We start from the raw sequence: 25,458 nt of genomic DNA, 5'->3' as shown, positions 1-25,458 counted from the left end.
GCTACAGTACAATGTATTCTCCTTTTATTATTTAAAGCTCATCAGCTAACAAAGAGCATGCACATGCATTACTCTGTATGGAATTTTAGCAACTGCTTTAAAAAAAAAAAAAGAAACACTAGGCAGAAAAATAAGGAGCATGATTGCAGGTTGCAGATTGACAAGGTTGTATGAATCAGAAATAAGCAAGAACAGGTTTGCAGGTTGCTTTTCAAAGGAGAATTCAAAAAACAAGGCTGTACTTTAAAACAGCATTCCTCACATTCTTTTTCATCCTTCATATTTTTAAGCATACTACAGGCTAGGCATCGACAAATATCAATATTAAAGGCAAACGAAAGTACCACTAGATCACTCTAGGTCTAGAGTGATTTGAAATACATATTACTGGTATCTTTTTGCAGTCTGAAAATCTTTAACTAAAATGTACAAACTCATTAAAAAAATCTAACTGTCATTTAGGATTTCAGATCATCGATTATTATGACTTTCAAATTAATTTTTATATATTTCTACTTAAAACTATTTCACATTTTGTGTTCAAAACATTCTCTTTAGTCCCATTAATTTTACATTTGTCTTGCAAGTATAATGTTATTTTCCAAGGAAGAAATGGAATATTTCAGAAAAGGAAAATGCTTCCATTTCTGCCAAGATCTAATACGTGCAATGATATCCCAAAGATGGGTTGCCCACCTCAGCTCCTTTCTACCTCCCCAGGCAGAGCAAGACGACAGTTCTCTTTCAGTTTCCCAAAAACTTAAAATGCAAGTCAGAGGTATTGTGTTTTACTGAAGATGACATGCACACATTAAACTGACAACACCCCAAAGAAATGCAAAATGCAAGTCATCAGTTAAGAGATGTAAAATTATGAAGTCCTCCACTTACAAAATCATCATCCTAGATGGCAGCACCAACAGACAGCAGCCTTGTGGAAGCCGAAAACAAAGTGCAATGCAGGGAAGAGAACTAGAGACCAAGTCACATCTTGAATCATTTTAGTAAGTGCAAAGCCCTTTATGAATTGTTATAATCCTTTCAGAAGCTATGAATGCCAGCCTGAACGGCCATCAGGTGAAAGTCTACACTGATGTACTTTTCAACTTCCAGCCTAACAAGAAAGTGTACTTTGCAGGCATACAAACCCTGAAAATCTCACCCTATTTTCTTTACTGATGGACAACATGATCTACATGGCTCCAGTCATCCAGCCAAGGTACCCAAATTTAATGAATAAGCACTTGACAGCAGCAACCCAATGACGCTTCACAGGATTACAGTAGTCAAGCTACACAGGACTGTACCTTCTTTGTCGTATTTATGTACAATTTATGAGCACTAATTCACTGAAAAACTGAAAACAAGTATGTATTGAACACAGATATTTTTGAAGACATTATGTGCATTCCAACACACTGTGAATGGAAATTTCTGAAAAAATTAAGGGACAAGCACAAAAAAATACTTTGTGATGTATCCAGACCTTGTTGACCTTTCCTGTTCTGAAAAATCTAAGGCTTCTTCTACCAAAATAGCTCCTGCACTCACACTGTAGACACTTCAGGTCAATCATCTAATCTGTTTTTATGGCTGCCTTAACCAAGAAAAAGATATAGTAATAGAAGACAGTGACTTTAATATGGAATAGGAAGGCCACTCAAGTAATGAAGATTGCTCAGTGCTCCAAAGTACCATAAGAAGTCAAGCCTATCATTGAAGCCTATAATTCTGAGCTGCAATTTAAGGTGAGTAATCTCAGGTCCATGTCAAAACTTCTACTACTAATCATATCACAGGGAATTCTGCATTTAAAAGGAACAGTTTGACATGGCTGTTTGTAGCTCCTTCCACAAGCTGAAAGGCTTTAGAACTTGGGGAATCAGTATCCTTTTATCTGTTCTGAGATTATTCCTGCAGAAAAAGCCTAAGGGAGGATTCTTTTTATTGTTGTTCCTGATCTGCTGGTGAAATTGATTATCAGATAGCACATGCTGAATCTGGTCTGAAGCAGTAAGTTTCTTCTTTGACAAGGGTTTCCATTTTTTATTTTTTTAAAGAGTGAAACTTGATGAAGTTTTCCTCACCATAGTACAACAAGCAGATAAATGTATGAGTTTCGAGAGTTTGTTTTTTCTTTACACTTGCTTAAATAAACTTTGACCAACCAAACACTGAATTCATCTTTTGTTTAGATGCTCTGTCACTCAAAGTTAGACATTTATAAAATCTGTAATAGTAACACATTTTGTTGAATGTCATGAATAATAAGTTTGTGGAAAACCAGAGAAAGCTACAAATCAATCCAGAAGATCTAAGGAAAAAAAAAATACAAGCATAAGACTGACAGCAGGACTGCATGGTCTGTGGACAAATTTTATCTGCACATCTATATTATCAAGGCTTCTTTTTCTCAAAACCTCTGGCATGTTAGGCAAAAATCATCACAATAAGAGATGACAGAGTTTATCATTTCTCCCTACAGAACTACAACTATAGCATTAATTAAGAAAAAGTTTTAGTATAAACTCTGATAATTGCTTGAAAAGTTTGGACATCAGGTGAGGAAAAAATGCAAGACAGGGATACCTGCTAAAAACACCCTGCCAGTTTGTTTCACTGAAACTAACACTCTCTACTCTCTTGGTCAAGATATGGGTTCACATCCCAACTTTTACTATACTACAGAAGGAGGATCAAAGAATAATACAAGCTTGCCTAGGCCTAGGTCAATAGGATTCAAAGTATTCAATGCAAATGGTGCTACACATACTGGAAACTGTATATTTTTCAGCATCATTCCTTATTTTGTATAGACCATTTGTACAGAGAACTTTTTTTTTTTTAATTAAAGGCATAAGCTATGCATCTGAAATCCAAAATGACTACTTAAAGTATATAAAGTGTACTTGCAAAATGTTCATTTTTTGAAATAAGTTTTGCATTTAATTTATTCTTGCAGCATGGAATAATTGAGTATATGAAATGAAACTATGGATTTCTAACTGTTGAAGTAAAATTCAAACTCATCCTTAAGAACCCTCTGTATTACAGAGAATTTACCATCACTCTGTAGACTTGTTACACAATTTTTTTTCCCTCAGGCTGTTTTGAAGAGAAACTATTTGGGAAGTCTACTAGATTTTTTCAAAATCACGATGAACAATGGAGTTATTTTTCCAGAAGCTAATTTCTTCTTTGAAAACATAGTATGTCCATCCAAAAACTTAAGACATCAATAAGAATACAAATTCTTAGATGCTAACCCACAGTTTGTCATAATCATTTACTACAGCTGCAAAAACAAGAAATGTGGCTGAAAAGCATAACTTGTGATGCAGCTCTGAAACATTCAGACTACGTTTTGGTTCATCTTTACTACGAAAGAAACAAGAAAACAATAGTTATTCATACAAATTACTAATAGAGGTCAAAAATTTTACAAGACTACCAAGACCTACTTTTTGGCTCCCGTTTTTGAGTTTTCTGTCTAAAAAGAAAAATTGAAAAACAGGGATCATAGTTCATTACAAGAAATTCAAATGATTATTCCAAAGTTGATTGTATGTTCAAGTCACCCAAAGCAGGGTGCAGAGGGAAATGACACATAATCCAAATATTAACTTTGTTGGCCAGCAGTCTATATAATACAATATCTCTTAAAACAAGTTCAAAACTTAGAGCTCAACATCCATATCAGACTAAACTGCTAAAAAATCATATAAACAAAGGGGATAACCAATGTACTGATGGATTGTTTCTTGGAGGCCTATCCTTTCTTGGAAGCTGCATTTCTTTATAAAATCTGAAGCCAAAGACTAATGTCCTATTTATGAAATACAGTGCAAAATGAAGAACAAAGCTTTAAGGGTAAGCCCTTCCAATGGCTGCAGGTCTACTCTGTCAAGTGCCGCTAGTGCTTAGGAAGGTTATCAGTAGTACTCTGGGTCATCTGGCTGAGGAGCAGACAGTCTTCAGTGATGCTACTGATCAAACCTAAACTTTAAGGAAGTTCATCTAATGACTCAAATGACTGAAAGAAAATCCACTGAGTGTCACTCCTGACACATACCTTACTGCCACAAACAGTGGAGAGATGGCTATTCTTCTGAATGTATTAGCTATTAACAGGAAACAACTGATAGCTCAGCTGAGTAACTCTGCAAAAGCATCACCCTAGTGAACTTCTGTGCCACTTAGGTTCTTCAGAAAACCTAACCTGATTCTGGTTTAATGCTATTTCTATTTCTAGCAGAAACAAAATTTGGGGAGTAGATGAAAAGACAGCAGAGTTAGTAGAACTCCTTTGTGAAACCAGCTGGAAAGAGTGTGGAAGAGTATACTGTGGAACTTGTGGTTATTGCAAATGGAAGGCACACCGTACTCCAGAAGACAGAAATGAAGAAACACAGAAGAGTAGATCATCTTATCCAGCTTGTCCAATCACTTACGAGCATAATTCCTAAACAAGGAGTGCTTGGTTTTCAGTAGCACTGCCATGTGGAGACACATGAGTAGCAGAGGAAAAGAGAGTCCATCCTCCAAGGACTTAGTAATTTGTGATTCCTCCTTTCCTGCTGAGAGGTTTAAAGAAGGGAAGCGGTTGACTCCAGATTTTGGGTTGGCACAAAATGGGCTTCTTAACAACAATGGAGCATCTGGGAATCTTAGCCTCATTCTTCAGTGGGCACAAAAGGAACCTGAAAACTAAAGGTAAGAATTCTTCCTCTCATCCATGTTCTTCCCAAGAATAAGAGCACAGAAGAGAAGGCCCAGGACAAAATATTTTCAGAGAATCCTTCAGGTAAAGAGACAGAACCTTCAGCCTCACTGTTTGCAGGTAACAACAGCAATGCCAATTACAAGGACCAGCAACCAGATTCTGTTACATATTAGCCACATGTAGGTCAGAAGGACAGAGATGGAGGTTCCAGCAGCTAACATACAAGGCACCTTCAGTTCTTCAGAAAATGAAAAACAAATACAAAACAAAAATAAACTTAACTCCAACACCAGAACTAATGACCAGTTAGAAAGGCAGGTAGCACACACTGCATTAAAAACAAAACATACTGCTGACACTGAGATGTCTGGAACAGTATCAGTCCCTGGTATTGAGATTCCTCAACCAGCACCTCCTACCCTCAGGAGACGGTACCACTAGACACAATGGTACCTTAAACTCAGATCCTTAACATCAAGTGAAGAGACAGTGCCCAGACAGACGTGGCAAGACAGCAACCAACTGGAGACCGCCGCTGATCTCAAAGAAGCATACACATCAGGCTGTACTTTTAGCAGACCTTGTGAGATAAAAGGTATTAAGACCTGTGGGGTTGCTTTTTGTGTGTGTGTGTGGGGGGGGGTGTGTTAAACTTGGTTAGATGAGATAGAGCCTTAACAAAGGTGAGGGAAAGAGAAACAGTGCGTGAAACACCTCAGGATTACCAGAACCCAGTGCAGAAACAAGTTCTCTGCCAAACCCTCCAGACTCACTGTTTTAAGCTGAAGGAAAGCAAGCAGGGACACGGACCAGTAAACAGGGCTGAAAGAGAGCACCTAGGCCTTTCACTTTTAGTGCGGGACTTGCATGACTAGAGAATCACACAACATTTTGATAATACAAATCCTTATCATTAAAAATTTTTTGCTTTGGACCTCTTTTGGGAAGAAAAAAATATTTCACAAAAATCTCAAAATAAAAGCTAGTGAAAAAGGTTTCTGGTTAGGCATAACAGAAAATGGGAAAGCTATAGTCTACAGACTGTAAGGACAGAATGTGTCATAGCTGACTGGAACAAATAACTTAGCACCCATTCTTGAGCCTTAAGAGAGCAAAGTGACAGTAATGGCACAAAATTACAGCCGATTTTAATCTGACTCTTCTGCTTCATTGGGGCTCTATTTTTTTCCAATGTATTTTTTTCTTCTTCAATATTTAAAGTGACTTGGAAAGATTTTTCCTCCAAAATCTGCACTAGGTAAACATGCATTAAAAACAAATCATAGACCTATGGAATCCTCGAATCATGTAGACTGGAAGCGATACCTGGAGGTCATTGGTCCAACCCCTGCTCAAAGTTATTTAGATTTATTAGATAAAGCTGCTCAAGGCCTGGCCTACTCAAGGATTCAGCTCCCCCTGTCCTGCTGTTTGATTACCCTTACAAAGTAGTATTAGGAAAGGTCCTTTCTTTCCTAAAATTCTTAAAACCATCTCAGCTTCTTGACTTTTCTGGTAACATGGTTTTACTAATTCTGCAATCAGACAACCAGAACTAGTCTCTAAGAAAAACATGTAATAGACAGGCCTTTAATAACCTTCAGAATATTTTTCTGCATAAAAGACACAATTAATTACCTCATTATTTTAAAACACTAGCAACAACGTTAACACACCTTAGTACAGTTACAAACACCCAACACACTTAGAATTGCCAACAGAAAGAGCCAGTTATGCCTTCCAACAATCCTGATACGGCAAATACAGTTACTTTAACAGAAGGATATTGAGAAACGTTTATCCAATGCCACAGAGAAAACAGTGAGAGCTACAATGAGAACTCACTTTTGATGAGAGCACTATTTTAAAAATATTTTTCTAAACGTCTGACAAAATCTGTATTTAACCACACTAAATTCTAGTTTTCCCTCGAATGTAAGGTTCATAGGACAGTTTATATACATACTTCACATGTGACATATGACATGACTGTAGTTTAAGCAGATCTACATTTATAAAGCCTTCCTTTTTTAAAATTAGATATTTATAGGATAGTTGCTCTAGGCTTTAATAGAAACAACTAAATCACAAAGCAGAAACTTAGATCAAGAAGAAAAGCATTACAGAAGTTATTCTGGACCTCAGGATAATTTATCATTATCCGAATTTAAAACATGAAGGGTATTTGCTTTTCTAAAGGGTTCTCATACTAATAGAATTGAATAGCAGCAAAATAATTTTACAGTGTCTAGAACAAACACTTAGAAATCCACATGCATAATAATGCTTATATTCATGAAGCAAAACAAGCAGCTCTCCAAAGATGTGAAATACTTCTGATCTTTCCAAACCATGGTCAAAATAATTTTATATTTTATATTTAAAATTGGTTTCAAATGAAGTATTACATTAGTGCTTTTTTTTTTTTTTTTTTTTTTTTTTTTTAAGAGGTCCAATTCAGCTGCTGCTGTGATTACAAAACATTGCTTTAAATTTTGATGTCATGGCTTGCAAACAGAAGTTTTTCTCTTTCTACATATGCGAAAAAAACACACATTGCAAACTGCATGTAGAGGCCTAATACTAAATCTAGTGTCTTGCCTGAAGATTTGGTAGGACTATGAGTACTGAAGGCAGTAAGGGATTTGGAAAACCCCACACATTCCATGGAGAACACTACTACCTGATGCGGGCTAGGCATTGGGAAGTGCCTACCTGCCAAAGAGAGAAAACATACTGTATTTGTAAAAAGGGAATATTCCTGTTGGGACAGAACTGGAAAGCTTTAAAATGAACATAAAAACTATAACAGTACTAAAAATGTGCTAGTTAACTTAATTCCTCACATTACAGCAGCTGTTCTACTTTGGCACTTTATTGCAGTATCATTCACTTGTTTTAGACTCTCTTCTATAGAATACCCATGTCAGTGATTTTAAATCTTTTTTCCCTTGGAGATCTAAAAGCATATTGAACTGACCGAACAAAAACTGTTCTAAGCAATTTTTATTACACTTTCAGCAGTCAAATCATTTTCTAAAAAAGGTAAAGGTTTAATATAAATAAAAGAATAGAACTAACCAGTTTTTGTCTTTAATTGCACCTGTCCTCTGCTGGGAGTATGAGCTCCTCCTCCAAAGACAGCAGACCACATTTTGTCATTAAGCGTATGAGCCATAATTCTATACAACTCATTGCTGGAATGTGTTGCTAGGCCATGGATGAACAGACTAAGATAAACCGCAGTTAGAATTTCACATAGTAAAACTGTGAGACCTGACTGGGCTTCTTCACCAGCAGAATTCAAGAGACGTATTAGAGCTGTTATACCTAAAATGAGGGGAAGGAGGAGAAAGAAAAACAGACAAACACTCCCTTGATTACATGATCTCATTGGCATTTTGAGTGACAACCTATAATAGTTACTACACTCCTGCACAGAAAAAAAATTGTTGTTTCAGAGGAAACTGGAAACTCCAAAAGAAAGCAAAATTTTGCTTATATTTAGCAGTTTATTATAGCTTGTCGTCTTCATGTATTAGACTAACAGCTAATGAGATGCTTCAGAACTTTTCAAGAATAAGTGAAACAAATCACAAAAAAGGCACTCCAATTTTGGGATATATCTTAAATAAAACTGCCAGTTTAACCTGTGCTGAGACACTGTGATACAACAAGTAATTATGCTACTTTTATTAGTCTTCCTTCCCATGTCTCTCAAATCCTCTCTTCACTTAATTCTTTTAGGAAAGAGTTAGCTCTAAGTTTAATACAGTGCTCCATGATTTATTTAATACACTGCATGCACTACCTGCACTTAATATAAAGGTATTAATTTCCCTATGGACTTTCCTGTGGTGCTTGTTTCACGAACAGTTTAACTAACTGCAGCATAACACTGTAATTCGAAATGCTGTATTCTCACTTTTCAGTGATAGAATAACCCATTAATTATAGGCATCAACTCAGAATATCCACTGTCTGACAAGTGCTCTTCCTCCTGAGTACTGAACATTTTGTAATTTTTTTAATGTTCCTAAGAAAAGTTTCAAAGTGTCAGATGTGGCTCCTACTATCTCACTTCGTGCACACAAGAAGTTAAAATATGAAAAACAGTGGCCAAAGATTCTAGTTCACATGATAGTCTCCCATTTGCACAGAAACCATGTGAGGCTATTCAAAACCAGAAATTAGTTCAAGGTGATGTTAACTATAAGCACAACTGCTTGCAGTCCCTTGTCTCATTCACTGCATATCTAACTCTGCAACTAATGAAAACACAGACAACAATTTGATTTCTCTCCAAAACCTGTGCATTCATGGACAGAAAGGTCTACTGAAAAGAAAAAAGTCTATAGCAGCAAATATAAAGACAGTTACATTACCCATGATTACATAGTATAGATCACCTGTGATTAAACAGAATAAAGGAGCCAAATTAACTTTTCAGTGCTCAAGCCCATAATCTTGAGGTTCTCAAAGTTTTTTTTTTTTTTTTAGTGTGAAATGTACTTGTTGAAAAACAAATCCCACTATATGAAGGCATATTTCTTGGTTATGCTTACATTAAAATTATTGCTATAAATTGAAGCTCATATAGATATTTTAGGTAGCTTACACACTAATGGGACCAATGTAGGTTCACAAGCAGAGATCCCAGCATGGTTTAAGTATTCAAGTCCTAAGGGCCTGTTATAGCTATGGCAGAACATAATTCTGTGTAAACTTTCTATTTGTCAATAGACTCAAGTTACCTCAATAAGCATACATAAGCTACAATCATATCTGCCACAGAGCACAAACTTACTTTAAGATAGCCTATCAAGTCATTTTCAAGTATATGAAAGCAAAAGACTGGTAAGACTGATCTATGCCTGTAGGTGGAGCAAAAAGAGCACAGGACAGCACATCTCCTTAGTTTAAGTTTTCTTGCCCTTTACTAGAGCCCAAGCTAACAATTTTTAGTAAAAGAAAGCAATGTAAGTTTGCTTCAGCTAGTGAATAGACTGATCTACCAGGTTACAGCTTCTTTAAAAATATATTTATTTATTTATTTATTTATTTATTTTATTTTTACTAAACAGTGTTACAAACAGTAAAAGAAAGTCCACAGCATAGCTACGTGCTCTTACAGCAGATGCAGAGAGTTAAGTTTTCCTTAAGAGGAAAGAAACAAAGCAACTCTGAATACCTGGCCACTGAGAAGGTGATGTATTGGGAGTCACTGTTTCATCCAAGCTTGTTGTTCTCAGAGAATGACGCTGAGTTAGAAGCAATGTCTGATACACTGTTCCGGTGAACTGATTTGCTTGTAATGAGCTGTGAAACAAAGAACTGAGATGTCATAACTATTAAAAATAAATAAAAAGAAGTTTAAAACTGCTCAAGTGATAGCCCTTGCTAGATGCAGGCAAACTTCAGTACTGACTTTTGGTGCACTACATATTATGACATTTCTATAATGAGACAGTATCTTCACTGTTCTCTAAAATTTGCTTTTGATGAATCTTTACCTGTAGCTGTGGCCATCACAAAGACATTGGTAGATGCAAGCAGAGAGTGATGCTGCTAAGGTATGCATTACATATATCTGGAAGACAAAGTTTTATAGAACAGATTACACTTCAAAATGAACAGCTGTTAATATCATAGTACTTGAACATATACAAATTTGTAACTGCAAAACAAACGCTGAATACAGAAGAGATACAAGTGCTTATAGCAAAACTCACTGACAAAGTATTCTTCCCTTCAGAATTCTTCTCAGTTAAATCTACTCACTTTGCACTGAAAGGGACAGGGGAAGCACTTGCACAACTCATCAGCCTATAATCACAGCTCAGCTCTACCTGCAGTGTTCTTTGATTAAGAGACAGCAACATCTTAAGCCACTATACTCACAGCAGTCAAAAGTGATTGTACTCCTATAGAGTACTGATACCCTGGCTCAGAACACAAAGGCTTTGCTTCAGAATGAAGACTGTAAAGCAGCTTGGTTTTGAACAATCCTTGCTGTATCTCTCAACAAGAAACACACACACACACGATTTACTTAGTATCACACTGAACATCACTATTTTTGTCATAGCTGATATATCTTATATATCACAAAATACATTTATGTGAAGAGCTAAAGAACCTGTTGATCAAAAAGATTCAGTTAAAAATTAAGTTTAATATACACATTTGTTTGTTCCCTCTGAAATGAAGCACCAGATTAGTAACTGAACAATCAATCTCTTGAGGCTCTCTAGAAATCCCCAGTATAGTAAACTGGATCTGGGACCTAATATATACAAAATTTCAGAATATACTCAGCCCAAAGCTTTAGGTTTAATTTTCAGTCCCAGACTAAGTACAGGAGAAGCTTTATGCAAACATAAAAAAAAAAAAAAAAATTGTATGAGCACATATATTGTTTCTCAGAAATGTCTGAGTTCTCTTCACTTTGCAGACCATCAGTTTTTGTATCTCAAAGCTATCAATTTTATTTAGGTCTAAGAGAGAAAACACAGAATTTATTGTTAGAGAAATTGTGATCATATTGTCACATTTGCCTTTTATGTCACTGACAGTGTAGCACAATGTTTTCCATAACAGATGTCATCCTGGACAAGTATCCTCATGAGAGAGGCCAATCTACTTCAGCTTGTAGGGATCAATGCTCAGCACCTCAAGAATGGGTAATAATTTTTCAGCGGACATTGTTTTAACACAAACTACAAAGAAATATTTATGTTCCAAAGTTTTACTGCTTGTCACAGGTAGGCACATCAGGAAGTTTTCACGCTGTCAAAAAACATTCATGAGTAAGCAAACTAGATAATAATCACACACACAAAAAATCCAAATGACTACAACAAAAATACACACCTTGTTGTTCTGAGCATCTGGATGAGGTGGCGAGTCAAGGTTTATTATGGCATGTAATATATCATGAGTTAAGTTACCAAGATGTAGCAGTGGATTAGCCACCACTGTTTTGGCACTAGCTGTGCAAGCAAATAGGAGAGGTATGGAGCTTTGCTCTGGCAGAGGGCTAAGAGGAGTCTGTACTGATTGTTCCTAAAAACAAGCAAAAGAAAAAAAAAGTGATAGTACAGCTTCTTAAGAAGAAATTTTATAAGTGGGGAGGGGGTTTCTAGAAAAATCATAAAATATCAGATTGTTATAAAACAGGTATACACTATAAAAGAATTATTCATTTCCAAAATAACGAGATATTCAATCTATAACAAAACTGAAGCAAACGCAAATTAACCCCTCCCCACATACCTGCTGAGATTCCTGCAACAGCAGAATTAATTCCATTCTAACAGATGCCAAGCCTCCACCATGAGAGCCATGAAGTATACAGTAACTAAGAAACATTCTTAGGAGTGACTGGTATTTCAGAAGCCACTGACGTCTTTTCTGAAAATTTTCTTTCTGTAGCATGTTTTTTTGCTGGTCAGGTAAGTCTTCAGCATTTTCATTTAATGCAACTTCTTCTGGCATCACAGCAATACCTGACTGTATCTCTTCCACTTCAGCACTGTATTCACAGGTTTTCTGAAGAGCTACCACTTCTCTTTCAAGCCACTGATAAAGCTGATATCTCAGCTTCCCACCGTCTACCTCATAACCAGTGGATAGTGTACGAAGCTCTACAGTAAGAATTTTCAGGCATGCTCTAAACTTCAGCTGTGCTGAAATTATATCTTCTGATGGACTTAAAACATCTTTTTCATCAATTGCACTAAAAGATTCTGTGTAGCTAGAACTTATTTCATCTAATTTTTCACTTTTCTTCAAAGGTTTTAGCTCTTTCATTACCAAGGAAGAATCTTCACTCTCATCATCTTTGTCACTGTCCCATTGTAGTTCCAAAGGTTCATCTTGGAATACTAGACTTGGCTGACTCCAGTCAAACGAAAGAGCTGAACTTGAATGTTTTCCTGATGAACAATCTGAAGATGACCCTAGACCATTCAACACTGGCTGTGACCAGTCAACAGTTGAAAATTGGTCTTTCATTTCCAACCCTTTAACTGGAGAAGATGGTGAAGAGTCTTTACTGGTATCCATTAAACTAGGGGAGCTACAGAATGGCTTTGACCTCTTAACTACTTTTGGCATCTTTGATAATACCTCTAAAGCCAACATAGGACAACCAGCTTTTAAGTGAGCATAGGCAGTAGTGAAAAACAGTCTTCTCTCCCCTAGGTTGATTTTGTCAGCTAATCCATTTTCTACCGTTAGACAAACGCGTGTGGAAGATGCATCAGAAGAGCCAAAATGACGTCTCAACAAGAGGGGATGTGTTCTTAGGTAGTTATAGAAGTTAAACACTGCAGGGTTACAATTTGATGAGCCTTCTCCTTCATCTGAAAAGATATTGCATCATGAGGACAATCTACAATTCTGTATGAAATAATCCATCTGCAAGTGTTATCTTCATCAGAAGGCTATTAAGTCTTAATATTCATTTTACTGTTGACTTAATTGCATTCCCCTTTTCACCTTCAGCATTTAAATACTCATAGAAGAAAAAGAGGAGAAAAAAAAAAAGACAGACAGACATCATAAGACCTAATCACTACTAAAGGAAAGAAAAAAATTGCAGGAGCTTGAATGGGCATGCAAGACCCATAATTTGAAACAACTATCACTTCATTTCCTTGCAGTCAGACTAGTTCTGCAGCAGTCAAGAGGAGACCATGTTCTTGTTCAGAGTTTAGATTTCTCAAGTCTTCATTGCTAAACCACTGTATAATAAGATACTACATCATACCAAAATCTCTTACCCCAGAAAATGATATTTTATAAGTTTTGGATTAGTCTTTCTTATTTCATCTATCTCTTAACAAATACCACTTAATGAAACTAGGAAATCCATAACACACATACGTGTTAATACCTGCATTATACACAACAAATGAAGTGGGCAGCAATGCAACACCTACAGATTTTGCTTTCATGCCCAAAACAAGCCTAGAAAACCAGTTACCATCTTATTCTGATATTTTACAAATGGATGATCAGAAAATCATTGGAAAGCTATGAGCATCAGCATAGGATGATTCACATAGCTTTCAAAGAGTCTGGGTTAGCTGAGATATGCCCTTATTGTTTGTTGTCTGGTGTTACGGCACAACTAACTACACATAATAGAAAGAGGTGCATGAAAAAAGAGCAACTATTTAGTAAGAAAACAATGCAAAATCCCACAAACAAGTCACTAAACCGATTAAAGAAAAACTAGTAACATTTAACATAGATTTTACGCAGGAGGATGCGATCAAGGTGAAAACAATTGAACAGTATCACACTAAATATCAAAACAATCCTTTCTATGGCAGTGTATGATTCTGATCAACTCTTCCTAATGACCAAAAACTACAAAATAGTATGTCTACTAGACTATACTGGGTAGCTTCGCAGTCAGAAATTTTTCTTAGGTTGTTATAGAGTCACTAATTTAGTCTCTTCATTTTCAAGTTCCTGCTACAAAAACAGCTGAAGAGCTAAATCACTGCAGAGTCATTCTCATTATACTGATATTAACATATTTAAAGGATAAATTAAGTACCCATTCACGCTGTAGAGGATAATCACAACAAAGTCATACTGAATACTGTAGCAAGGTATACATTTTGTTTGTAAGTTATTTACTAGCAATGGTGAGCAACTGTGCAGTACACCGTCATGTTCAGACTATACTTTACAACAATACTACCTAAATGCATAAACAGTTAAAAATCAACCCAACAGCCAGAATATTCATAGTCTTACCACCTTCATCTTCAACAGAATGTTTAATCAAAGTGTCAAGAGCTTTGCTATAATCTTCTAAAATCCAGTAAGCCATACTTCGTAGAAAAGGATCACAGTGCATATTTCCTGGGCTATCTTTTCCAGGAGAGACACTTCCCAAAATTCTCTTCTGTAGTACAGATTTGTAAGTACTAGATACTTCAAACTCCGACTCGTAAAGTCTTGATATTATGAGAGCCAATTGAATATCATTCAGTTTTTCAAGGCAGACCTAATCAAAAATATATTTACAAAACCCAGTATTATAATTTCTCCGCTGGTTAAAGTGATCATAAGACAAGACGCAAATCTGTTCAGCTGATAAAAGTATTATCTCAAGTCCATAAAATAAATTAGCAGGAACTATGCATAAGAGCAGTGGCCAACTGTTATGTGCAAGATCTAAATTATGATTTCCTCACTAAGTCTGACATGACACTGGATCTTTGAAATCATATGGCTTCAATAAATCATTGTCAACATGTACAGGCCACTTTCTGAAACTACACATTTTGATTAAGAAGCTTTACAAAACAAATTGCTCATTATCACACAGTTGAATTCCCTTCAAGTTGTTATATTACTATACGCAGACCCAGGAATTACTTTTTTTGTGAAAGGATTTTGGGAGTCAACACACATCACTGCCAAAAACCCTTCATTTTCAGATGTGGAACCTTCTAATGCAAATCAGCATTGCTTTCAGATGTGACAGATCAGAGAGTTTGAAAGCAAGTTAATGGTAGATAGATTTTATTATGGAGAAATGAATCATGGGACTTTTTGGTAACACTAAGGTGAGAGCTAAAACAGAAACAATACGCAAACATCAAGGATTTGTATTTGCCATTGACATATGGGAGGGGAAGGAGGGAGAAAGAGACAGCACAAACTGGAAACTTCAAAAGTTATACTAGTTCAAGCTGAAAGGTTCCCCATGCATTTCAGACACTTTCAATACATTCTGTAAATTTAGAACACTAAATATAACAGTCGTAGACCTTAAGTCCAATTATTTTATTACCTCCACTGCATCCTTTAAGTGTCCTGCCAACAAGAAAAATGCTGCAGAATGTTCAAAACGCTGTTTGCCAAGCAAAGAAAAAGCATTCTTTAATGCTGCTTTACGCCACCTGTCCTCAGTAAAATTATTCCCAAAAAACTGTGTCATTTTAGTATCTTTTTGGGACCTGCAGATTGAACATAATTGACAAAATTATATATTTTATTAGATTATTTTGGCTTTTGATTTCCTCAGATACCAGCAGAATTTTACACAAGTCGTTTCAACAGAAAACGCAGAGGCTATCACAACACAAGGAATGTAAGAGACTTCATTTTTTAGAAAGGAACAAAAACTAAGTACAAAACCTAATGTTTTTGCATCAGAAACAAGTAACTAGATAGTCTGACACAAATACAGAAAAGCTCACTTGTCCTAGGTGAGTTCTTAMGAGTAAACTATTTTAAAAAAGCTTGGGCATTCGAACATTATTATGAAATGCTAGACTGAAAGCCAGCCTCAATCAAATCTTCTGAATTTATGGTAAAATTTATGTAGTGTGCTGCTTATCTAAAACATACCTATTGCATTCCACACACAAGACAGGCAATCCTCTAGATGTAATCCACAATTAAGTAATGGATGAAAGTTACAGTAGATTTGAGACTAAACTTTAGGCATCCACCTTTAGAAACAGCAACTAAATTACCACAGTAGACACAGGAAGTTACTCATTCAATTTTGTAGGTGATTTAGAAATTGCATCTCCGCTTTCAATGGCAATATTTGTATTTCTTTTGAATTACCACCACATTCAACTTTTTTTTCCAAATTAGCCCAGACACTATGAAACTCCATATAAGAACCTGAATGTCTCCTACCTGTATAATCCCCAGATCACAGCCTTCTTTTTCACTGCAAGGTAAAAAATTGCTGCATCAAGTGGATCATTGTTTCGCTGAAAGGCTGCTTTAGCCACCTGCAAAGACAGTTCAACAACAAACCCATCAAAATTTAAAAGCATCTTTAAATAGGATTCCTGGTGCTTCTTGTATCCCATGTCCCACAGTGCTGAGAAATACTCTTTGATACATGAACCCTCTTCTCACCGTGGGTCTGAGATAAGAATGTATGTGGAGGATACTGCTGCTTCAACCCCTTGCTTTTGTTTTATACCCTTTAATTAACACTTTTTCTGTTCTAAGAGCTTTTTTTAGGAGATCAAATGGGACTGCCTACACCTAAAATCAGATCCATCATCATAATAAAATTATCTTATTAGTTGGTCTGGTAATCAAAGGACAGATAAATACCTGAAGAACAGTCTTGGACCAGTCAGAAGAGGACAAAAGTAATTCTTTTGGTGGATTCCCTTCCGGGAGTGGACAGGCAAAGGGGGTAAGGGGCAGTAAGAGTAGTGTAAGACCCACATAGGTAACCTTAAATGCAGGCCTAGGAAACTTGGAGTTTAAGTGCTAGGCAGATAAGTTTCATAAACTAATGAATTAGCTGCTGAAGACTGAAAGAGTTGAGACATGTTTGCTAGTTCATGTTCTGTACTCAAAGTATCTTGTGAATGTCATTTTCTAGCTCAGCATACCTGGCTTTTCCAAGAGCTTGAAACAAGTGTAGCTATAAGCCTAACCTCAGTAGCATCTGTGACAGTTAAGACATACTTCCAAATGAAGAACAACACAAGCTTTAGTTATCATGAAAATGTATCAACTTGCAAGACAGATACATGGTAGCACCACTTTTCATCGTTTTCTAATGAGAATTTTTCCATAGTTTGTTTCCTAGACTAGGAGAGGCCCTTGCTATTAAAAAACAAAAGTCTCAAAACTGTATATTCAGCATCCACCATAAAGCTCATATACTACACCCCTCAAAACAAAATATCTAAAAGCCCAAAGTGTACTTCATGCTGGAATCTGAAACCTAAACTACTTAAAAAATAAATCAGTTAAACACAAAAGTTCCATCTGTACAATAAACTATATGCACATCAGATATAGCAAGAAGTATTCAGAAACACTCGTTATACTTCATAATTCATCACTATATTCATAGACAGTAAACACCAGAGGAAAGCTATTTGAAAACAATTTGATTAATTTTGTCTCAGAACGCTGTATTTACCTTTTCTATGCATTTCCGCAGGCTACGGATATTTCGGACCCACCATCCTATACCCATAGCTCTGAGTTCTGGCCATGTTGGATCGCCTTTCTGCATTGCAGGGAGCATGTTCAGTAGTTCTTCTTCTGCTACTGAATGAAATGCCCAGGCAAAATGACTAGTAGACAAGCCTAGATAATCAGCCATTTGAGCAAGAGAGAGAAGGGGGAAACAGAGGCAGGGGGGAAAGAAAAAAAGAAAAAAAGAGAGATTCACTAATAAAGTAATCCATAATACAAAATCAAGGGAGGCAGGAGGGGGAGAACGGAAAAAGGTCAAACTGTTTATTCTGGATTTTTAAGTATATATTTGATCAGATAGCAGAAATTTAGGAATATATGTAAGCATTGCATACAAGATATTGAAGAATGCACCTCACAGATGAAAACATTTTTTCACTTGCAAACTGTTCATTACACATTTTGCAAGGAACAGAGTGACTGACTAAAGCTCAAAATCTGCTTATAATGAGGGGCTTTAAGATTAGCTATGTAGCTATGTATATACAAAGTGCAACCAGCTAATTAAACTTTTTAAAGTTGTAAAAATTACCTGTACTGTTTTGATTTGGAATGGCTTGGAAAATGTGAAATTTGGGATTATTCTGGTAGAAAACAGGTTTGAGAATAGGCACACAAAAGGAAACCGGAAGAAAAAACAAAACAAAACAAAACATGACCTGAAGAAGATAACAGTTACTAATCAGCAACATAGCTGGCTATGGATCAAATTGCAACTCCTGTGAGGGCCAGGGGATGCTGCTTTGCACAGAGGCACTCTGAACTGCAACTCTGCAGGTGCCTCAGAGGCACTTCTAGCTCTCACYGATTTCTGGGCTCAGTAGAAGGCAGGAGCATCGCAGTTAAAAGTACACCAACAGAGAGCTGGCTCAGCAATACTGTGCTGAGGCACGCTGGCAAGCTCCAATCTCAGCGGAGGGGTAGCAAGCCATAAGACTAAAAATGCAGTCATTATGCATGCATAATCAAAGGGTTAAGAAGCAATCATAGCCAGTCCTTTCGATTTGATTAGACCTTAGCAAATGTATCTCATTTTGTCATTTGTAATATCATTTTTAGAAAAAATTCAAAACTATACCAAAGAAAATTTTGAAATAGTTCACTGGATAACTACAGTAGGAATATAAGGACTGAGTAGGCCATTAGAATCCTTTTCAAATAAGTATTAAAAACTCATTAAGTAAATACTCTATATTTTCTACTCTATTATTCCCACAGAAGGCTACTGGAACAACATTAACTCTGCAGAGGCATGTCAACAACAGAGCAATCACATGCACAGCCACTTCACTGCACAAGATTCACATGACCTAACAAAACACTTCAGTTACCTTGGTGAAGCAGTTGAGCTCGATATACAGGAGGGAGAGAGGTTGTTAGAAATGTGTGAAGCCGAACAGCTAATAAAAATTTTAAACCGCACTCATCAAGAGTTTCTCCACCTGGAATTAAACATTTTCATAGTTTTTTTTAGGAGAAATCATTTAAAATAACTTTTAAGTTGCTTACAAAAAAATACCCTACAATTCTATGACTGCTGATGCTTTAAATCCATAAATGTAATAGTTTAATTCAAAAATCTTCCCGTCAATACAAGAGGAAAATTTCAAACAAGAGGTTGTGAAGTTACTTGTTTGAAACATAAAAAACAGGAAAAGGGGTTTTATCAAATGAAAAAAACAGCTTATTTCTCTTAATTTCTCCAGATAGTAGAACTAACATTGGCTCTTAAAAGTTTGTTCTTAAAAAGTGATTGAGAAACACAATTGTGGTCTGTGGACTAAAGGAACAACACACTTGCATTAGCAGTTACCAAAATAAAACTTGATTTTTTGAAAAAATCTGAAGTCATGAAACTTCAGTTAAACCTCTATCAGCACAGTAAATAATACAAGCAATACTATGAAACAAAACTATCACATGCTTCAGTAAGCCACATACACATGCGCACACGCACGCGCACACGCACGTGCACACGCACACAAAAAAAAGGTAACAGAAAAAACTTCCAAATAAAGTTTGTGAAACACAGCATTACACCTAATTTGAGAGAGAAAGCTTACCCTGGTTTCTGTCTCTACTTTCTCCAATGTCAGTACTGGTAGTAGCAATTGTATCTGCCAAGGCCATCAGTGACATTTGCTCCATTCTAGTGAGACCTGGTAAGCTCGAATGAAGCAAGTGACGAGAAAGAACTTGAGCATGCTCTGGCCCAAAGTAAGTTGGGCTATACTGAGAAAGATCAATGACCTTTGGTTCTGTGTTATCTTCATCTGCATCCAACATTACAAGTTCATCTGTACTTACAACAGAATTTTGAAAGAGATCTTCATAATTGTCATTGGGTGTATCTTTATTTTGATTATTAGACTTTTCTGAATGAGAGGAATCACCATCGGCAGCAAGCAGAGCATATAAAGGCAGCGGTGGAACTGAGTCTATTTCGATATAGTCTGTGTTCTCAGTTTTGCTGAATGTTTTGGGATCTCTTGCAGTGCTTCCACTAGCACTGATTGTAAGAGATCTGAGTCTCCTGTCATGATTAGGTTCAGATTCATTTATAGCAACAACTTCTCCAGCAATGCACTTAACTAGATGGGACAGAATGGCTTTTGCTCTGCGTACTTTACCAAGATCCATGAGCTCCAACAATTGGTGAGGGTGGTACTGAGGTAAAGTGGGAGATAATGCATGAGCTGCTTCAAAAAGACCAGAGTCTTCCATTTCCGTAGACAGATCAAAGGCAGTTCTTTTCCCACTGAGTTTCTGTGCAAGGCTGGTCATAGACCTGGTCAAGGTTCGTTTTGGTGGATGCAGACCTGAGGCAGCTGACTGGCTTTGTTTCATTAAGCTTGTTATACACGGTATACTTCCACTGTAAGAATCCATACTAACTAGTTCCTGCTTGGAAGGAGGTTGCCACTGGGAATAAACATGCATTTCACAATCCATTCCAACTACAAGAATGCCATCTCGCACCCAAGACAAAGAGACTGGAAAAGGAGGTGACCCTTCTACAGAAGAAACCAGGTCAACACAACGCAGCAGAACAAACCTAGAAAGGGTTGTAATCTTCATACTGCCACTGTGGGAGATTGCTACAGTCTCCTTACCATTTTGTTCTTGCATCTTCCCAGACAGCTGGCCAAACATATATAATTTTGATCCAATTCCCACTGTCAGAATATGTGAACCATCTTCCCTAGACATCCAGTCTAAGTGAACCAAGTGCTTAGTGCTGGGTACAATATTCCCGCTATGAGACAGACAAACCTCTTGTTGGTTGTATGCCACTAAATTACTGTCAATACTCATAGCAGAGTCTAACATGGTGCCTATTTCATTTAAATGAAGAGTCTGCTCTAAAATCCAAGAAGAGCCCCCTGTAGATTCACATTCAAAAATACTAACATCCATTATAAAGTCTTGAGAAAGGTGACTATTTTTACATGTTGTCTGCTTGTATGCTACAGCTAATCGGTTTGTGTGTGCACAACTAATTTCAACCGGCCTTCCTGGAACATTAACGGCACTACTACTAAGTCCATCCTCAATCAGTAACGGCCATTCTTCCCATATATATGTAACATCATTATGTACATTATATTCTGGCATGGAAGAAGCTGATGATTCAGTAGTCACTCTGCATCTCCAGAACCGAACTTTTCCATCAGAGCACGAAGTAGCCAGTAGATAAGGGGCATGACAAACAGGGTATATGGAAGAGGAACTCAGATGTCCTAAAATAAAATAAAATACGTTTTTACCAGGACAACATATCAGAACGCAAGCCAAGAGTAAAGATCATTATATTCAGTTATCATTTCACTATTCTGAAACAAAAAGTATTAGGACGTCCTCATACCGAGGGTTGTTTGCAGAGTTTCACAAAGGAAACACAAGATGACAGAAATACCATGAACCCATTTTACCCTTAGTCCCCCATTCTCTAGAAAGAAATTAAATCACATGTTTTAAACCTGTATATTAATGTTGTTAGGTGCCAGTTTTCACACCGTAAGAGGGAAGGAAAAAAAAAACTCATATTCTCCACAGCATGATTTTAATAGACATTTACTGTTTCTCCCACCAGACAAATATTTATCTCAGAAATCTAAAAAAGTTTATAATATTTTTTTGAAAGACTACTGGTGAAAGCCTCAAAGTTTAAGAGTAGGTCTCACAAAGAATATTTTTTGATGGTTTGCAAAAACAAATTTGTGTTGCTACAATTTTTATTACTAACAGAATCTGGATTTCTGTAAGTATTATACCTTACATAAAAGCTTTATTTTAGTATTAGTTCCAGGATCCAGGTACAAAGTCAGGGCACCACATTTTAGCAAACCTTGTGGATCCAGTTGCAGGTTTTTAACTCTGACTACAAATACCAAACTACTAATTTGTCATGATTTTAAAACCTACTGCTAAATCAGAATGGCAACAATTCCTTATTTTATTATTTTTTAAAAAATTACAAACCTGCTGATGGCTTAACACTTATAATCTCCACTTCTTCTGGCAAATCCAGCTCTCGACTATATACCATTTTTGAAGAGAGAGTAAGCCAGCTTGTGCTCTGAAGGTTTGCTTTACAAGCCTGATACTTCTGAGTGAAAGGTGACTGTATCTTCTCTGGATCTGGTGAAGAAGAATATAATCCTTCTTGTTGTGTTGCTGTTTCAGCTGTATTTGAATCTATCTTTTCATCTAAAAAAAGTTTGCACTATTATTAAAGAGAGTCAACTAGGTTTCTTTTAACATAAGAATTTTACTCACTTTAACACTCCAAAAAGATGGATAAAACTAGAGACTTAAAATTTTACTTTCATGATAATGAAAATGTTCCTAAATTCACATTTAAAGAGAAATATTAGCACACCTCCTGTATTAAATACTTCTAAAATTCTAGAACTGCGTCGAGTTCTAGCTTCAAACACTCTTCAGATTTAAAGCAATCAAATTGTAACCAGAAGCAGCAAAACTGCAGAAGATAGATATATACATGGTATCCATGGAAATTAATGTTCATGAGGCACAAAATACCCACAGCTAGAGAAATTTAAATGCAGAACTCAAGTCTTAACTCAAACTGGAGAAAGGTATTTCCAGAACAGTTTTGTTAACACTTGCTTAAAATGTAAGATCTTAGAGATTATGGGATATGAAAATTTCATTCCTTTTTATGAAAATCAACACTTAAAGTAGAATTATGGTTTAAACAACAGACCATGCATTATAACAGATTCCTCTGGTATATAGTAAATATTGGATTTATGTTTCCTTAATTTTTAGATGTTAACAGAAAACTACAGAAGTACATCAGCTTACTTTTAAGTTTTTTGTGGTAGCCTCATAGTTTCAAAGAGAACCAGCAGAAAACAACTCCTCATAATTGTATTTCTGATGTTTAGGTGCTTCAGACTACATCCCAATTCAGAACTTGTGTAAACTTTAAAATTGCAGAACAAAAACTTCTAATTGAGAAGCACAATATATCTGAACTGTTAGCCTTTATTAAAACCAGGGTTTTTTTGTTTGTTTGTTTGTTTTTATTTTTTACATCAAAACTAAAGGGCTTACCTATTGAGACGGGAATTGACTTCAAGTGTAAGTGCCACATGTGTAGTAATGAGTGGTTTTGCGTATATTCTATTACTATTAAGTAGAACTTCTCAGAGAATCCATTTTGCTGGCATCCTGATGAAATTCAGAACAGGAGGATCTTACGGGTTATTGAACCAAACACAGCACTAAACTTTACTGGCTAGCGAATAATCATATTCAAATGATGTTCAAATACAACGGTCTGGCTATACCTGTTATACAACTTCTAGCAACAACCACGCTCCTTCTCCCCCTCCCCCCATTTTATCACAAGTAATAACCCTTAAAATGATTATAGCTATGTGTATATACATATATATATGTGCATATATTTTAAATTGTCATTATTTTCTTTAGAGATGACAAAACATTTGCCTGAACTTGCTATATGTTTAAAGCTAAGTCCCAGAAAATATTCTCCACTCTGCATGCTTGTCCTTCTCTCTTACACTTTCCTTAGGTATCTGTTACTGGCCAATGTGAGAGGTAAGACAGTGAGACAAATGGAGATTTGGCCTGGCCTGCTACAGCTGTTATGTTTAATGTATAAAAACTACACAAGTAACATCTAGAGAGGCAACACTATGTCAAGAGTTGGGCAGGTCACAGGTTGGTCTAATGGACAGATCCATTCAACACAGCCCAGCCAGACTGACTATCTAGCCTTGGAAACACAAGAGGTAGGATGCTTCTTTGTAAGAAGCCACTTGTTATATATAGTTTCAGTCATCGAAAAAAGAAGGCATGAATTGTTATGTCAGGAGGAGCCCATTTCTGGAGAGTGCATCCATCCACTCTCCCTCCTTAGCTCCAAAGGAAGCTCCTTAGGACCAAAAATAAATAGTTAGTTTAGTGATACTAGCATGTACCATCTTTTCTCCAAGATTCCTCTGACCTTCCTTTGGGTACACATCTAGAAAAACATGATGAAGAATAAGCTGCATTAGCCCTGTGGGCTCTATACTGGATTGCTTATGTTACTGTATAAAAAAGGAAGTGAACCAGTTATTAAACAACATGAGCTAAATTCTTATGTGCTTTATTAAAAAGGGAAAGAGGGGGAGGGATTTTAAAACTTAAGAGCTTTAAAGTACTAGAAAATAGTTTCCATTTAGAATGCATGTGAATGCTGCACTTCTAATTTACAGTTTCAAAGTGTCCATTTAGCTCAATTTCTTACACAGCAGTGGTCTGTACAAGATGCCTAGGAAAAAAATACAGAAGCAGGTATGTATATAGTGGCACTTTCCCCACACGCTTCCCAGCTTTCAGCTATCTCCAACTCAGTAAGTTCCCAAAAGAGCATCTGTTTCTTTGTTTTTAATGGTCTTCCACAGATTTCATTCCATTATGTTGTGACCTTAAGTAAATCTTTCAATATCCACAACGTTCTGTGGCAATGTGTTCCACATATTTACTAGGCACTCTGCAGAAAAGTACTTCCCATTGCTTTCAACTTGCCACCTACTAACTTCATCTGATGTTTTCTCATTATTGTATTATAAGATGCAGTGAATAATCATTTCTTACTCATTTCTCTGTGAATATCATTATTTTTAGACCCCCAGATAACTAAGTACCTCTATATGTATTCAGTTGCCTGCCTCTTTTCCAAGCTGAGGAGTTGTAGACTTTCAGCTGTTCCTCTTACCAAGGCTTTAGAATAGTTTCTGTATTTCTTTCAGAGACCATTTTGCACATTGTATTCAAGATGCAAAGTACAACAAACTTATGCTGTGGCCTAACACTTTTCTCTTTTGTTCTCTATTCTGTTTTAAATTTCCAACATTCCATATGCATTTTTGACCTCTACTGAGAGTTGAGCTAACACTTTCATAGATTTATCTCCATTACTCCAGATCTTTCTTGAGTAGCAATAACTAATTCAGAATTCAATGTGCATACACAGTTCAGGTCGTTTTTCCCCAATGTCTCCCTTCTTTTTTCTGCGAAATAAGTTTCATGCACCATGTTGTTACCCCCAACAYTATGAGACTATTCTGCAACTTTGCTCCTTTTTATTCAGCCTTTCTTTTACTACCCCAAATTAGTTGGTATCACAGACTGTCATTTTATCCTGAACTTTGTTTTCCAGATCATTTGAAAATTTTGAACAGAAGTGAGATGCCTAT

The 25,458-nt window shown here is 36.4% G+C and overlaps 1 protein-coding gene across 14 annotated transcripts in view; it reads right to left on the bottom strand.

Annotated features, from left to right (window-relative positions):
• The window catches only part of DMXL1 (Dmx like 1), a 76,227-nt gene that overhangs the window by 23,867 nt on the left and 26,902 nt on the right, over positions 1-25,458 (bottom strand). For 7 of the 14 annotated variants that reach the window (XM_026091089.1, XM_026091076.1, XM_026091078.1 and 4 more), the window contains 14 exons: positions 23,303-23,419; positions 22,202-22,429; positions 19,783-21,459; positions 19,051-19,161; positions 17,661-17,830; positions 16,403-16,500; positions 15,543-15,708; positions 14,498-14,750; positions 11,999-13,089; positions 11,597-11,788; positions 10,237-10,313; positions 9,915-10,042; positions 7,805-8,053; positions 7,325-7,438 (listed from right to left, as the gene is read on the bottom strand). In XM_026091089.1, coding sequence (XP_025946874.1) covers positions 7,325-7,438; positions 7,805-8,053; positions 9,915-10,042; positions 10,237-10,313; positions 11,597-11,788; positions 11,999-13,089; positions 14,498-14,750; positions 15,543-15,708; positions 16,403-16,500; positions 17,661-17,830; positions 19,051-19,161; positions 19,783-21,459; positions 22,202-22,429; positions 23,303-23,419 — 4,671 coding nt within the window. The remainder of the gene's footprint in view (positions 1-7,324; positions 7,439-7,804; positions 8,054-9,914; positions 10,043-10,236; positions 10,314-11,596; positions 11,789-11,998; positions 13,090-14,497; positions 14,751-15,542; positions 15,709-16,402; positions 16,501-17,660; positions 17,831-19,050; positions 19,162-19,782; positions 21,460-22,201; positions 22,430-23,302; positions 23,420-25,458) is intronic. The other 7 variants (XM_026091077.1, XM_026091090.1, XM_026091086.1 and 4 more) reach the window with 5 other exon arrangements.

This window comes from Apteryx rowi, unplaced genomic scaffold, assembly GCF_003343035.1.
Source record: "Apteryx rowi isolate R43461 unplaced genomic scaffold, aptRow1 scaffold_899, whole genome shotgun sequence".
NCBI classification, from domain to species: Eukaryota; Metazoa; Chordata; class Aves; order Apterygiformes; family Apterygidae; genus Apteryx; species Apteryx rowi.
This window is presented reverse-complemented; position numbering and strand designations above follow the sequence as displayed.